This window comes from Heptranchias perlo, chromosome 44, assembly GCF_035084215.1.
Source record: "Heptranchias perlo isolate sHepPer1 chromosome 44, sHepPer1.hap1, whole genome shotgun sequence".
In the NCBI taxonomy this organism is placed as follows: Eukaryota; Metazoa; Chordata; class Chondrichthyes; order Hexanchiformes; family Hexanchidae; genus Heptranchias; species Heptranchias perlo.
This window is the reverse complement of record NC_090368.1, coordinates 808,952-822,706: the sequence shown is the minus strand read 5'-3', so window position 1 is coordinate 822,706 and position 13,755 is coordinate 808,952. Positions and strand designations below refer to the sequence as shown.

Below are 13,755 nucleotides of genomic sequence, written 5' to 3'. Positions count from 1 at the left end.
GGCTATCGTTACAGCGAGGGTGGGTGTGAGGGCGATCGTCACAGCGAGGGTGGGTGCGAGGGCTATCGTCACAGCGAGGGTGGGCGCGGGGGCTATCGTCACAGCGAGGGTGGGTGCGAGGGCTATCGTTACAGCGAGGGTGGGTGTGAGGGCTATCGTTACAGCGAGGGTGGGTGCGAGGGCTATCGTTACAGCGAGGGTGGGCGCGGGGGCTATCGTCACAGCGAGGGTGGGCGTGGGGGCTATCGTTACAGCGAGGGTGGGCGCGGGGGCTATCGTTACAGCGAGGGTGGGTGCGAGGGCTATCGTTACAGCGAGGGTGGGCGCGGGGGCTATCGTCACAGCGAGGGTGGGTGCGAGGGCTATCGTTACAGCGAGGGTGGGCGCGGGGGCTATCGTCACAGCGAGGGTGGGCGCGGGGGCTATCGTTACAGCGAGGGTGGGCGCGGGGGCTATCGTTACAGCGAGGGTGGGTGCGAGGGCTATCGTTACAGCGAGGGTGGGCGCGGGGGCTATCGTCACAGCGAGGGTGGGCGCGGGGGCTATCGTTACAGCGAGGGTGGGCGCGGGGGCTATCGTTACAGCGAGGGTGGGCGCGGGGGCTATCGTTACAGCGAGGGTGGGTGTGGGGGCTATCGTTACAGCGAGGGCGGGCGTGGGGGCTATCGTTACAGCGAGGGTGGGTGCGGGGGATATCGTTACAGCGAGGGTGGGTGCGAGGGTTATAGTCACAGCGAGGGTGGGTGCGAGGGTTATAGTCACAGCGAGGGTGGGTGCGAGGGTTATTGTTAGTGAGGGCAGGTGCGAGGGTTAGTGTTACAGTGAGGGTGGGTATGAGGGATAACATCTCATCTGAAAAATGGCATCTCCAACAGTGCGGCGCTCCCTCGGTACCGACCCTCCGACAGTGCGGCGCTCCCTCGGTACCGACCCTCCCTCAGTACCGACCCTCCCTCAGTACCGACCCTCCCTCAGTACCGACCCTCCCTCAGTACCGACCCTCTGGAGTTGGACTTGAACCTAGTTCTAACTCAGAGGCGAGTGTTTTACCCACTGAGCCATGTCAGGGATCCTGGCTAAATACTTTGATATCTGCAATTTATTCTAACAATAAATGGAAGGCAGTTCATTTTACGGAATCATTAACAAACCATTAATGTAACTACATTTTCTTAAATCGCATGTTTTAGTGCCCTGAGTCTGTGATTTCATCGGCGGCAGAGCTGCAGTGAACAGTACTGGGCTCAGCAAGTGGTTAATGATGGAGAAAATTGGGAATATTCCACCTTTTTGTTAAAATAGGATTTAATTGGCTATTTTCCTAAAATGCCGTGGCCTTTGGAGGCGGGAGTGAGTGATGAAGACCCCCTCACCCCTCGGGGAATGAAACAACGTCCTGCTGGCTGTGACCTGGGGAGTAGATCTGAACACCTGCCACACACAGAGTGAGCTGCACCGCCCAGTCCCACAGAACTGTCCGAGCAGACAGTCCAATCAATAGCAGCAAACACCAAGCCTGGAATCTCAGAGGGAATTCCGGGACCAGCCCAGGGAACACTGAGCTCTGGAATTTCATCTGCTGTTGATCATTTCTCAAAGCACCAAATACCACACACTCCTTCCCCTTCGAAATAAATCTTCCCGCACCAATTACTGACTCCATCACTAACCCATGCTCTATTGGGCACTGCTCACTCCCTGTCGTGGGCTTTTGGAGGGGCACAGCCTGCTGATGTGATTCTAACAGTAATCTGATCGATAGACTCTTCACCCCCATCGACAAATGAGTGTAAACACACCACTGTCAGCAAACAGACTCCAGTCTGCGCACCACAGTACATATCTCATCGTAACATGCCCTGTAACCTCCTCCCCTTAAAGTATCGCGCTCACACCATTACTGTAACCCCCCCCTGCACACCTAGATCACCTGTCGGTGTGTCTGATCATCAGGTAGCCTGGGTTCATGTACACTCCTCCACCCGGCCTTTCAAACAGTGGCCTTGGGTTTCCAGTCTAACTCTGGTCCATGTACCTACCCCCCCCACCCCCCCCAGGGATCAGTAACTCGCTCACTTTGAGGGAACCCTGAATTCTCTCCGCAGGCCTCAACCCCCAAACTCCTCGCAGCAGTCACACCACCTGGACCCTCCCAGAGTTTCCCAATACGTAATGATACCACAGTCCTTTAAGGGGCCCCACGGGAAGACGACACCGGGGAGAGTGACAGGTCAGTTAAGGGCTGCACTGACTCTTGGGGTTCACCTGCCTGTTTTAGGGAGGTGGGGTGTTCCTCCTGAGATTGGTCTCTGGTCCTTTCCCTCTGGTTACCAGTGGTTGGGGAGGGTCAGCATGGGATGATTATTAACCCTGGAGCAGGGAGATGATTGGTGTAAAACAGTAAGAGCTTCCCCCCGCGTGTCTCGTGCGACACTCAGTAAACCAAAAATAACAATCAACAACTCTGGAAAAAGATATATAGGGCAGTTGGGGCAGGGAATTAAAACAGTTTGGAGACTCTCCTGGTACGGACTCTCCCGAAATCCCGGTGCCAAATCTCCCGCTGGGCTCGAATTTTGACACAGTGCAGGTGGTTGAGAGATCCACTGCCCCCAGGGTTGGGCCCTCCCCTCCTCCAGGAGGGGCTGTTGTTGCCTCTCCCGTTTGTGATGCCCCCCTCGGCGGCAGAGCTGCAGTAAACAGTACTGGGCTCAGAACTTGTGCGACGGGGGCTCCCTGTCCCGTTTCTTCAGCTCCTCTTTGTAGCAGCACGAGCAGAAGTTGCCCGTCTCTGGGTGCCCGTAGAAGTGACAATTTGTCTGTCGGCACCGGGTCTGCTGGACAGTGTAGAAGTTGCGACCTTTGACCGTGTCCTGGCCACCGTCTGGCCCCGGACAGTCCGACTGCTCCGTGAAGCCGTTGCTGAAACTGTGGTAGGAGCTGTTGCAGGAGGAGGTGGGGTAATCGGGGGGCTCGTCCGTCTCTATGGGGGGGGCATGCCGCGAGGCGTGGACGGGGCTTCCCGTGGGCGTGTGCCCTTGGACGCAGTGCCTGGGCAGCGTGGCGTAGGAAGGCAGGCTGTTGTACGAGCCTCCAGCCACCTGCCTCCTGCTTTCTTGGTAGCTGGGCGGCTGGGAGTTGAAGTCGGCCATTACCAGGCTGGGCCGGGGAATGGTTAAGACTCCGGTGAAGTGGGGGTCATGGTAGCTGGAAAGCTTGGTGCCCAGACACTGTGGGGCACTCTGGCTGCTGTAGCCCTGAGCTGGGGGACTGTAGGGGTTCCCGGGCAGCTCACTCGCAGAGTCCTCAGCCAGTCGCTCCTGGGAGTCAAACAGTTTCTGAGCCGGGACGTCCTGCTCGGCCTTTTTGCCGTTGGACGTCCCTTTCTTGGCCACCTCCTTCTGCTCCTGCTCGGTGAAGAAGCGTCCCTCGGCATCACTCAGGTAATGCTGGATCATCTCCTCCTGGTACGGGTGACGGTGGCTGGTGGTGAGCAGCCCGGTGAAGATGAATTTGCGCTCCCCCTGCATGGCTGCCCGCAGGATGCTGAGACTGAGCTTCACGTCATTGTTGTATTTGTAGGGATCAGCTGGCTGCCGCTCGGCGGGCGACTTCACCACCGTGGTCCCCGCATTGTCTCCCGGAGAGGCAGGCTCTGCCGAACTGCTCTCTTTGCTCCCTTTCTGCGACTTCAAGGAGCCTTTCTTCCTGCTCTTCTCCAAGGTGCCGTTCTGCCCGTTGCCTCTGCTGCCCTTGCTATGGATGAACCCAATGTTCTTCTTCAGTTTACTGCCCAGGCTCTTCCCAAAGCTGCCCAGTTTATTGGCCACCGACTCCGCCCTCCTCTTCTCTTTCTTTGCTTTCTCCTTGCTGCTGCTCTTGCTGCTGTTCCCGTTGGAGCTGCTACACACCGACTCCTTGTCCGATTCCCCGGACTCGGCCACCGAGCGAGCATCGTCTCCTCCGGAGGCGCTGGGAGACTCGGGCTGGGCGAGGGGGGCCTGCTGGGACACAAACCCACAACACAGTCACTCTACTCCCACCAACTCATCACATTCACACGGGGGATCCCAGAACAGAGAGCTTATAACGAGCAGGAAAGGCTGAACAGGCTGGGGCTCTTTTCTCTAGAGGGCTTTAAAGTTATGAAGGGGTTTGACAGGGTAGACGTAGAGAAGATGTTTCCACTTGTGGGGGAGACCAGAACTAGGGGCCATAAATATAAGATCGTCACTAATAAATCCAATAGGGAATTCAGGAGAAACTTCTTTACCCAGAGAGTGGTGAGAATGTGGAACTCGCTACCACAAGGAGTGGTTGAGGTGAATAGTGTAGATGGATTTAAGAGGAATCTAGATAAACACACGAGGGAGAAAGGAATAGAAGGATATGCTGATATGGTGAGATGAAGTAGGGAGGGGGCTCGTGCGGAGCATAAACTGGTGGGGCCGAACGGCCTGTTTCTGTGCTGTACACGCCAAGTAATAATTACAGATTTTTCTCCTCTTTTAATGCTCATTCTTTTCCCTCATCTTCCCTCCTTCCAGAAAGAGACATGTTAAAAGAAGCCAGTGACTGTATTTACTGGATCAGAGAAGGTGAAGGGGATCGAATAGAAAGATTTGAGGGAAACAGTGAAAGATTATTCCACTGGTGAAACATAAACTCAGGGTCAGCAACAGAAACTCCTCCCATTTATCCAGCGCCATTAACGCAGTAAAACGTCCCAGGCCGCTTCACAGGAGCGATTATCAAACAAAATTTAACACCGAGCCACACAAGGAGATATTAGGACAGGTGACCAAAAGCTCGGTCAAAGAGGTAGGTTTTAAGGAGCGTCTTAAAGGAGGAGAGAGAGGCGGAGAGGTTTAGGGAGGGAATTCCAGAGCTCAGGGCCCAGGCGGCTGAAGGCACGGCCGCCAATGGTGGAGCGATGGGAATTGGGGATGGGCAAGAGGCCAGAATTGGAGGAGCGCAGAGATCTCGGAGGGTTGAGGGGCTGGAGGAGGTTAGAGAGATAGGGAGGGGGGGGAGCGAGGCCGTGGAGGGATTTGAACACGAGGATGAGAATTTTAAAATCGAGGGGTTGCCGGATCGGGAGCCGATGGAGGACAGTGAGCACAGGGGGCGATGGGTGAATGGGACTTGGAATCAGGAAGAGGGACGATAAGAGGAATAATCGCACTGGGTTATCAGAGTACGGAATCTGTGAACATAATGAGCTGCTGAAGTCAAGTCACAATGTTTAACAGACAATGAAAGACTGAAAAGGAAAAATATTGAAAGATGTGGAGGGAAATCAGGGCAATGGGGCTAGAGTCATGGGTGAGGCGAGAAAGGCTCAGGCATCTCGGGCGGAAGGGCAGGCATGTCCAGTCCGGACCGGGGGGAGGGGTGTGGAGGGTCCAGTCCGGACCGGGAGGGGGGAGGAATGGAGGGAGGGGGGTGTGTCCAGTCCAGATGCTCTGCTCCGTGTGGTGTGGAGAGCTGACCCTTACCTGGGTTTCACAGGGCACTTGTATCCAGGTGACGTTCATGTAGGTGTGCAGCAGGTGTAACTTGGCTTCCAATGAAAGGGTCACACTGGAAAGAAACAGGCGTGAAAATATAATCAGGTGAGGGAGAAGTGATTGAGAGGGATCTCCATTCACACCCCCCCACCCCCCCCCCCCCCGAGAGGGGCAGGTCACAGAAATCAGAAATCAAACACACCCACAACCGTTTCATGACAAGTTTCTGTTCCAGGACCCAGCGGAGCCGTGAGTGGGGGGTCCTGGGTCACTGTCCAGCCCCCGACCCCCACTCCCCCTCCCCCTCCGCCCCGCCTGCACTGAGGGGGGAGCCCCCCACCTGCCGTACTGCACCACAGAGACCCCTGCTGAGACAGACAAAGTGTAACTTTGTCTGTAGATATTCGATGTAGGAAAGAATTCTCTTGCAAAATCCTTTGGCTCACAATCAGGAAAAAAAATCCTGGAAAGTGAAATTATTTACAAATCTACAAGGAGACGATCACTCAGCTCAGCGAGGGCTTATGCACCGGGAGGGTCGCACACATACCTGGCCAATCGGACGTTGTCACTGTCGTCACGGCCCCATTCCCAATCCTTTCCCGGGTCCACGGCAAAATGAACTGGAAGCAACTTGTGTTCAGAATCAGTCAGAGGAATCACAGCTAGAGGAGGGAGAGAGAAGAGAATATTGGAAACTAACTGGGATGTGGCCGAGAGAGCCCGGCACCAGATCACTGATTCACATCCCTGGATAATTCCACACTCTCAACACTTACACCGAGGGACCATAAAGGAACGGACTTGTTTGTATCGCGGACGTCCCACAGCAGCTTACAGCCAAAGAAGGACTTATTTTTTTGGATTTGTAATGAAGGAAACGCAGCAGCCAATTTGCGCACAGCAAGATCCCACAAACAGCAATGGGATGAATGACCAGGGATAAATATTGACCTAGGACACCGGGGAGAATCCCCCCCTGCTCTTCTTCCAATCGGTGACCGTGGGATCGTTCACATCCAGCTGAACTCTACAACGACAAGTATGATATAAATCTTTCCCTGGAGGTACCTTGTTCCTTGCAGGGCTCCCTTTGCTCCATGGAGACGAGCGCAGAGAAGTGAGCCTGATCGTAGGCCAGGACCAGTGGAGATCGATGGCACTTGTTAGCTGGAACCTCCAGAGGCAGGTAAATCCCACCGAACGGGATGGGGGCAAACGCTGTAAAAATAAGCACATCGACTGCCGATCAGTAGGGCTGGTCACAGAGATAGACGGAGAGTCCGACAGGAGAGCAGTGTCTGTTCGAGCCTCCCCCGCACCCCCCCGCCAACCAAAACCGTGGGATATCGAGTGATGACAACGTGGGTAGGCGGTGATGCCCCCGATAATCGATAACCCAACACTCACTAGACTCACACACATTGCGTGGCCATGGGGGGTGCGGGAGAGGAGAATTCAAAGACAAATACTACGGGTGGGTCTGATCAGTGAACATATTGTGTATTTCTGGATTCAAATCCAGCCCCAGAGGTTCTGAACGTGTCCCTCTGCCAGCTGACAGTCTCAGTCAGTACCGAGTGTGTGTAGGTCCACTGTACGTTAGAGAGGCCACAGGACAGCGAGAGAGAGGGATACCTCCTGTCAGTGAAGGGTGTTCTGAAATACGTTCTCAGGCAAGTTACTGGGACAGTGTAGAGGGAGCTTTACTCTGTATCTAACCCTGTACCTGCCCTGGGAGTGTTTGATGGGACAGTGTAGAGGGAGCTTTACTCTGTATCCAACCCTGTACCTGGCCGGGGAGTGTTTTGATGGGACAGTGTAGAGGGAGCTTCACTCTGTATCTAACCCTGTACCTGCCCTGGGAGTGTTTGATGGGACAGTGTAGAGGGAGCTTTACTCTGTATCTAACCCGTACCTGCCCTGGGAGTGTTTGATGGGACAGTGTAGAGGGAGCTTTACTCTGTATCTAACCCGTACCTGCCCTGGGAGTGTTTGATGGGACAGTGTAGAGGGAGCTTTACTCTGTATCTAACCCTGTACCTGCCCGGGGAGTGTTTGATGGGACAGTGTAGAGGGAGCTTTACTCTGTATCTAACCCGTACCTGCCCTGGGAGTACGTTGACGATTCACACCCACCTTCTCCGCCCGAGTCCCTGAGCATGGTATCCGCTACAACCACGATTGGCCTTCGCAGCACGTGAGCAAGAACAAAGACGTGGAACTCCTCCAGACTCTCGTACACAGGCTCCTCGGAGCTCTCCACACTGTAACACACATCCTCACATTAACATGGGCACCAACACCACCTGCTCACGGAGAACGATTCACTGTGGCACAGGTTTAATATTCAAACAGGTCGGAGTAAGGAAATTCAGGCAGATCCTCGAACCCCAGGGTAACAGTCGTGGAGCAAGTGACCAGGCGAGGACACCGAATCAGCAGTACAGGCACCCCCACCTCGTGCCTGCTCTCCCCGCCCCCCCCCCTCGTTCCTGCTGCCCTCCCCCCCCTCGCCAGCTCTCCCACGCACCTGCTCCGTCTCCGTACCCATGGCATGGAGCTCAGTCTCCAATGGGTTCCCCATGTGTCCAGGCAGGGAGAGTCTGACCTGCCCTTTCTCTGCCAGGGACAGTGCAGGCCAATCCAAGAGGGAGGAAATATCAGAGGGAATTGTAGCCTTTCATATTGAATTAAACCCCACAGCACAAACCCGCCCTGCGGCTCCACACACCAGCACCATCACAGCTTATTAGGGCTCTTTCAACAGACCCATCCCCTATGGACAGGCCCTGCGAATACACAGGATCTGCTCAGACGAGGAGGAACGCGATGGACACCTACAGACGCTGAAAGACGCCCTCGTAAGAACGGGATATGACGCTCGACTCATCGATCGACAGTTCCGACGGGCCACAGCGAAGAATCGCATAGACCTCCTCAGAAGACAAACACGGGACGCAACCAACAGAGTACCCTTCGTCGTCCAGTACTTCCCCGGAGCGGAGAAACTACGCCATGTTCTCCGCAGCCTTCAACATGTCATCAATGACGACGAACACCTCGCTAAGGCCATCCCCACGCCTCCACTACTCGCCTTTAAACAGCCACCCAACCTCAAACAGACCATCGTTCGCAGCAAATTACCCAGCCTTCAGGAGAACAGCATCCACGACACCACACAACCCTGCCACGGCAACCTCTGCAAGACATGCCAGATCATTGACACAGATACCACCATCACACGAGAGGACACCACCCACCAGGTGCATGGTTCATACTCCTGTGACTCGGCCAACGTTGTCTACCTCATACGCTGCAGGAAAGGATGCCCCGGAGCATGGTACATTGGCGAGACCATGCAGACGCTGCAACAATGGATGAACGGACACCGCGCAACAATCGCCAGACAGGAGGGTTCCCTCCCAGTCGGGGAACACTTCAGCAGTCAGGGACATTCAGCCACCGACCTTCGGGTAAGCATACTCCGGGGTGGCCTTCGAGACACACAACAACGCAAAATCGTCGAGCAGAAATTGGTAGCCAGGTTCCGCACCCATGAGGACGGCCTCAACCGGGATCTTGGGTTCATGTCACGCTACACGTAACCCCACCAGCGAACAAATGTTATCTGTTTTTAATATAACGGGTCATTTGCTGGCTTTCTCTGCCTTCCGGATGTTTCTGCCTCTCTCTCTGTTTTTTTTTCTGTTTGTGTTTTTTTGTTGACTGTATATTCGGGGGTTCTGTAGGTAACACCTCTCTGTCTGAACACGGTGATTGCCTTGGCAACGGGCAGTTGCAAAGACCATCTGTAATCACCATGTATTGTTCTGTGATTTATAAATGCGAAGGGTTCGAGGAGTTCCTGACATTTACCTGACGAAGGAGGAAGCCTCCGAAAGCTTGTAAATTTCAAATAAAATTGCTGGACTATAACCTGGTGTTGGAAAATTGTTTACAATTGTCAACCCCAGTCCATCACCGGCATCTCCACATCATGACAGAGACAGAGACACAGACACAGACACAGACACAGACACAGACACAGACACAGACACAGACACAGACACAGACACAGACACAGAGACAGACACAGAGACAGACACAGAGACAGACACAGAGACAGACACAGAGACAGACACAGAGACAGACACAGAGACAGACACAGAGACAGACACAGAGACAGACACAGAGACAGACACAGAGACAGACACAGGGTCACTTGCCTGTTAAGTGCAGGGAACGTCGAAGTTGCCAGTCTCCTGAAATATAGAACTAGGAGAGTCAGAATCAACCCATCCACAAATTACCCCCCCAGGAGCGGGGGTCGTCTCTTCCCCGCCCCCCCCCCCACCCCGACCCCACCACACTGACCCCCCCCACCACCCCACCACACAACCCCCCCCTGACCCCCCCCCCCCCCCACACACACACAGACCCCCCCTGACCCCCCCCCCCCCCACACACACACTGACCCCCCCCCCCACCCACCACACAACACAACCCCCCCCTGACCCCCCCCCCCCCACACACACACAGACCCCCCCCCCCCCCACACTGACCCCACTCTCTATACCTACCCTCCACAGCCACTTCCATTGGTTCCGAAATGAATGCGAGGCTCACTGGATGCCAGTTTAATTAACTCGTTCCATTCCTTCTGCCACTCGTCCTCCGTGTAAACCAGGCCAGACTGTTAGAGAGAGAGAGGGGGGGTTACCGAGATCATTGGTGGGTCACCCGCACCCTGTTACACTACAGCTCACACTCGACAGTGATCAGAGCAGCGCACCCGGTTACACCACAGCTCACACTGGATAGTGATCAGAGCAGCGCACCCGGTTACACTACAGCTCACACTGGATAGTGACTGGGAGCAGCGCACCCGGTTACACTACAGCTCACACTGGATAGTGATCAGAGCAGCACACCCTGTTACACTACAGCTCACACTGGATAGTGACTGGGAGCAGCGCACCCTGTTACACTACAGCTCACACTCGACAGTGATCAGAGCAGCGCACCCGGTTACACCACAGCTCACACTGGATAGTGATCAGAGCAGCGCGCCCGGTTACACTACAGCTCACACTGGATAGTGATCAGAGCAGCGCACCCGGTTACACCACAGCTCACACTCGACAGTGATCAGAGCAGCGCACCCGGTTACACTACAGCTCACACTGGATAGTGATCAAAGCAGCACACCCTGTTACACTACAGCTCACACTCGACAGTGATCAGAGCAGCGCACCCTGTTACACTACAGCTCACACTGGATAGTGATCAGAGCAGCGCACCCTGTTACACTACAGCTCACACTGGATAGTGATCAGAGCAGCACACCCTGTTACACTACAGCTCACACTGGATAGTGATCAGAGCAGCGCACCCTGTTACACTACAGCTCACACTGGATAGTGATCAGAGCAGCGCACCCGGTTACACTACAGCTCACACTGGATAGTGATCAGAGCAGCGCACCCTGTTACACTACAGCTCACACTGGATAGTGATCAGAGCAGCGCACCCGGTTACACTACAGCTCACACTGGATAGTGATCAGAGCAGCGCACCCGGTTACACTACAGCTCACACTGGATAGTGATCAGAGCAGCGCACCCTGTTACACTACAGCTCACACTGGATAGTGACTGGGAGCAGCGCACCCCGGTTACACTACAGCTCACACTGGATAGTGATCAGAGCAGCGCACCCTGTTACACTACAGCTCACACTCGACAGTGATCAGGAGCAGCGCACCCTGTTACACTACAGCTCACACTGGATAGTGATCAGAGCAGCACACCCGGTTACACAACAGCTCACACTGGACAGTGACTGGGAGCAGTGCACCCGGTTACACAACAGCTCACACTGGATAGTGATCAGAGCAGCACACCCGGTTACACTACAGCTCACACTGGACAGTGACTGGGAGCAGCGAACCCTGTTACACTACAGCTCACACTGGATAGTGATCAGAGCAGCACACCCGGTTACACTACAGCTCACACTGGATAGTGATCAGAGCAGCGCACCCGGTTACACTACAGCTCACACTGGACAGTGACTGGGAGCAGCACACCCTGTTACACTACAGCTCACACTGGATAGTGATCAGAGCAGCACACCCGGTTACACTACAGCTCACACTGGACAGTGACTGGGAGCAGCACACCCTGTTACACTACAGCTCACACTGGATAGTGATCAGAGCAGCACACCCGGTTACACTACAGCTCACACTCGACAGTGACCGGGAGCAGTGTGGCAAGTGTGCAGCAGAGGGAAAGTAAGGAGGAAAAGGTGAAGGGAAGGGTTTGAAAAGTTCGGGTTGTCATTTACCTCCTTGTTCTGTTGAGTTTGCTGCCACCTCCACCTCCGTCTCAAAGCTTCCTTCTCCATCCCCTTTACCCATCATAGAATACAGAGCCTTCCGCAACATCAGATCCCGATCGTGGAATCCCCACATCCCTGTAAACAAACCACAGTCTGATTATCCAGCACTACACGGGCCACGGGCCGGGGTCCGACCGAGGGTCTCGGGCCACGGGCCGGGGTCCGACCGAGGGTCTCGGGCCTCGGGCCGGGGTCCGACCGAGGGTCTCGGCTCTGATCGGAGGGGGACGGCTCGGGTAATGGGCTGGGGTCTGATCGGGGTGGGGGGGCCTCGGGTTACAGGCTCGGTTATGGGCTGGGGTCTGGAGCTCAGGTTACACCGATCGGGGGGCTCGGGTCACGGGCTGGAGTCCGATTGGGGGGGCTGGGGTCCGTTATGGGGGGCTGGGGTCTGGAACTCAGGTGGGTCCGATCGGGGGGGGGGGGGCCGCTCGGGTCCGTGTGACCTTTAAGTCACGGCTTTCATCTTGCACTCGCCTAAAGAAGCAGCATGAAGTAGGCAGTTCCCATCTCCGGTGGTTGCTAAGGGTAACAGGCGTTGGCAGCTGGCATCAACGTGTGCCCACCAGTTCAAACGCCTGCGGGCAACGAGAAACACAAAATCAGTGGGACAAACCCGTCAAAATTCACCACACGCGGCAAACACCCCCCTCCCCCCCACACACACTGACCTCCCCCCCCCACACACACACACACAGCCCCCACCCACTAGGTGGTGCCGTGGGGGAGGGGGGGCGGACGGAGGGGAGGGGGGCGGACGGAGGGGCCGTGGGGCGGCGCCGAGGGGGAGGGGGGGCGAGTCCAGATGTGAAGTGACACCAGACCTTTTGGAAATCCCAGCTTTTCCAATTGCCCTCCCCTTGTAGCTCCCCACACAATGACCCCCTCACACACAGCCTCTGCAACGTGGACAAGGTTTACAGGCTCTGATCAATCCACCAGGATTGGGGGAGGGGGGGGTGGGGGGAGCTGTGGAGAAGAGGTGGGAACTCAGGATGGTCTACGAGACCTTGGGTGTGTCGCCACTCCTGTGTTTTTTTTATTTGTTCATGGGATGTGGGCGTCGCTGGCGAGGCCGGCATTTATTGCCCATCCCTAATTGCCCTTGAGAAGGTGGTGGTGAGCCGCTGCCTTAAACCGCTGCAGTCCGAGTGGTGACGGTTCTCCCACAGTGCTGTTAGGAAGGGAGTTCCAGGATTTTGACCCAGTGACGATGAAGGAACAGCGATATATTTCCAAGTCAGGGTGGTAGAAGTTTGGAACTCCCCTCCGCAAATGGCAATTGATACTAGCTCAATTGCTAAATTTAAATGTGAGATAGATAGCTTTTCGCCAACCAAAGGTATTAAGGGATATGGGCCAAAGGCAGGTATATGGAGTTAGATCACAGATCAGCCATGATCTTATCAAATGGCAGAGCAGGCACGAGGGGCTGAATGGCCTACTCCTGTTCCTATGTGTGTGTGTGTACTCAGTTTCACCCAGATGTGAGCAGACCCTTCCTTTTACCCATTGTGCTGTACACACAGTAACACCTGATAAGCAGCTATTTTTGTGCATGAATGGAAACTCCAAATCTTATTTTCTAAACACATCTGTGGTTTAGAGCCCGAGGTGTGCCTGCTAACGCAACCCGTTACTTTGGCCCAGTTTCCAGCCCTAATTAGTCACCCGCAAGACGACCTTTCAACTTCTTTAACTTCGTAATCTTAAAGGGGAGGAAAAGTGCAGGGGACAGGAATTCCTCAGGACTTGGGGTCTTTAACATATAGTTACTGCTTGCAACGTTTGAGCATAAATGTTAACATTTTTACGGACAATGGAGGAACATTAGCTGGGA

General features: G+C 55.0%; 1 protein-coding gene across 1 annotated transcript in view; it reads right to left on the bottom strand.

Moving 5' to 3' along the window:
* Positions 1-404: 404 nt before the first annotated feature.
* Positions 405-13,755, bottom strand: part of LOC137306553 (OTU domain-containing protein 7B-like) — a 31,429-nt gene continuing 18,078 nt past the window's right edge. The window contains 10 exon segments of the mRNA XM_067975829.1: positions 405-4,004; positions 5,499-5,583; positions 6,061-6,175; positions 6,582-6,731; positions 7,650-7,777; positions 9,740-9,775; positions 10,094-10,206; positions 11,862-11,930; positions 11,932-11,990; positions 12,393-12,493. Of these exon segments, the coding sequence (XP_067831930.1) occupies positions 2,712-4,004; positions 5,499-5,583; positions 6,061-6,175; positions 6,582-6,731; positions 7,650-7,777; positions 9,740-9,775; positions 10,094-10,206; positions 11,862-11,930; positions 11,932-11,990; positions 12,393-12,493 (2,149 nt within the window). The 3' untranslated portion in view covers positions 405-2,711.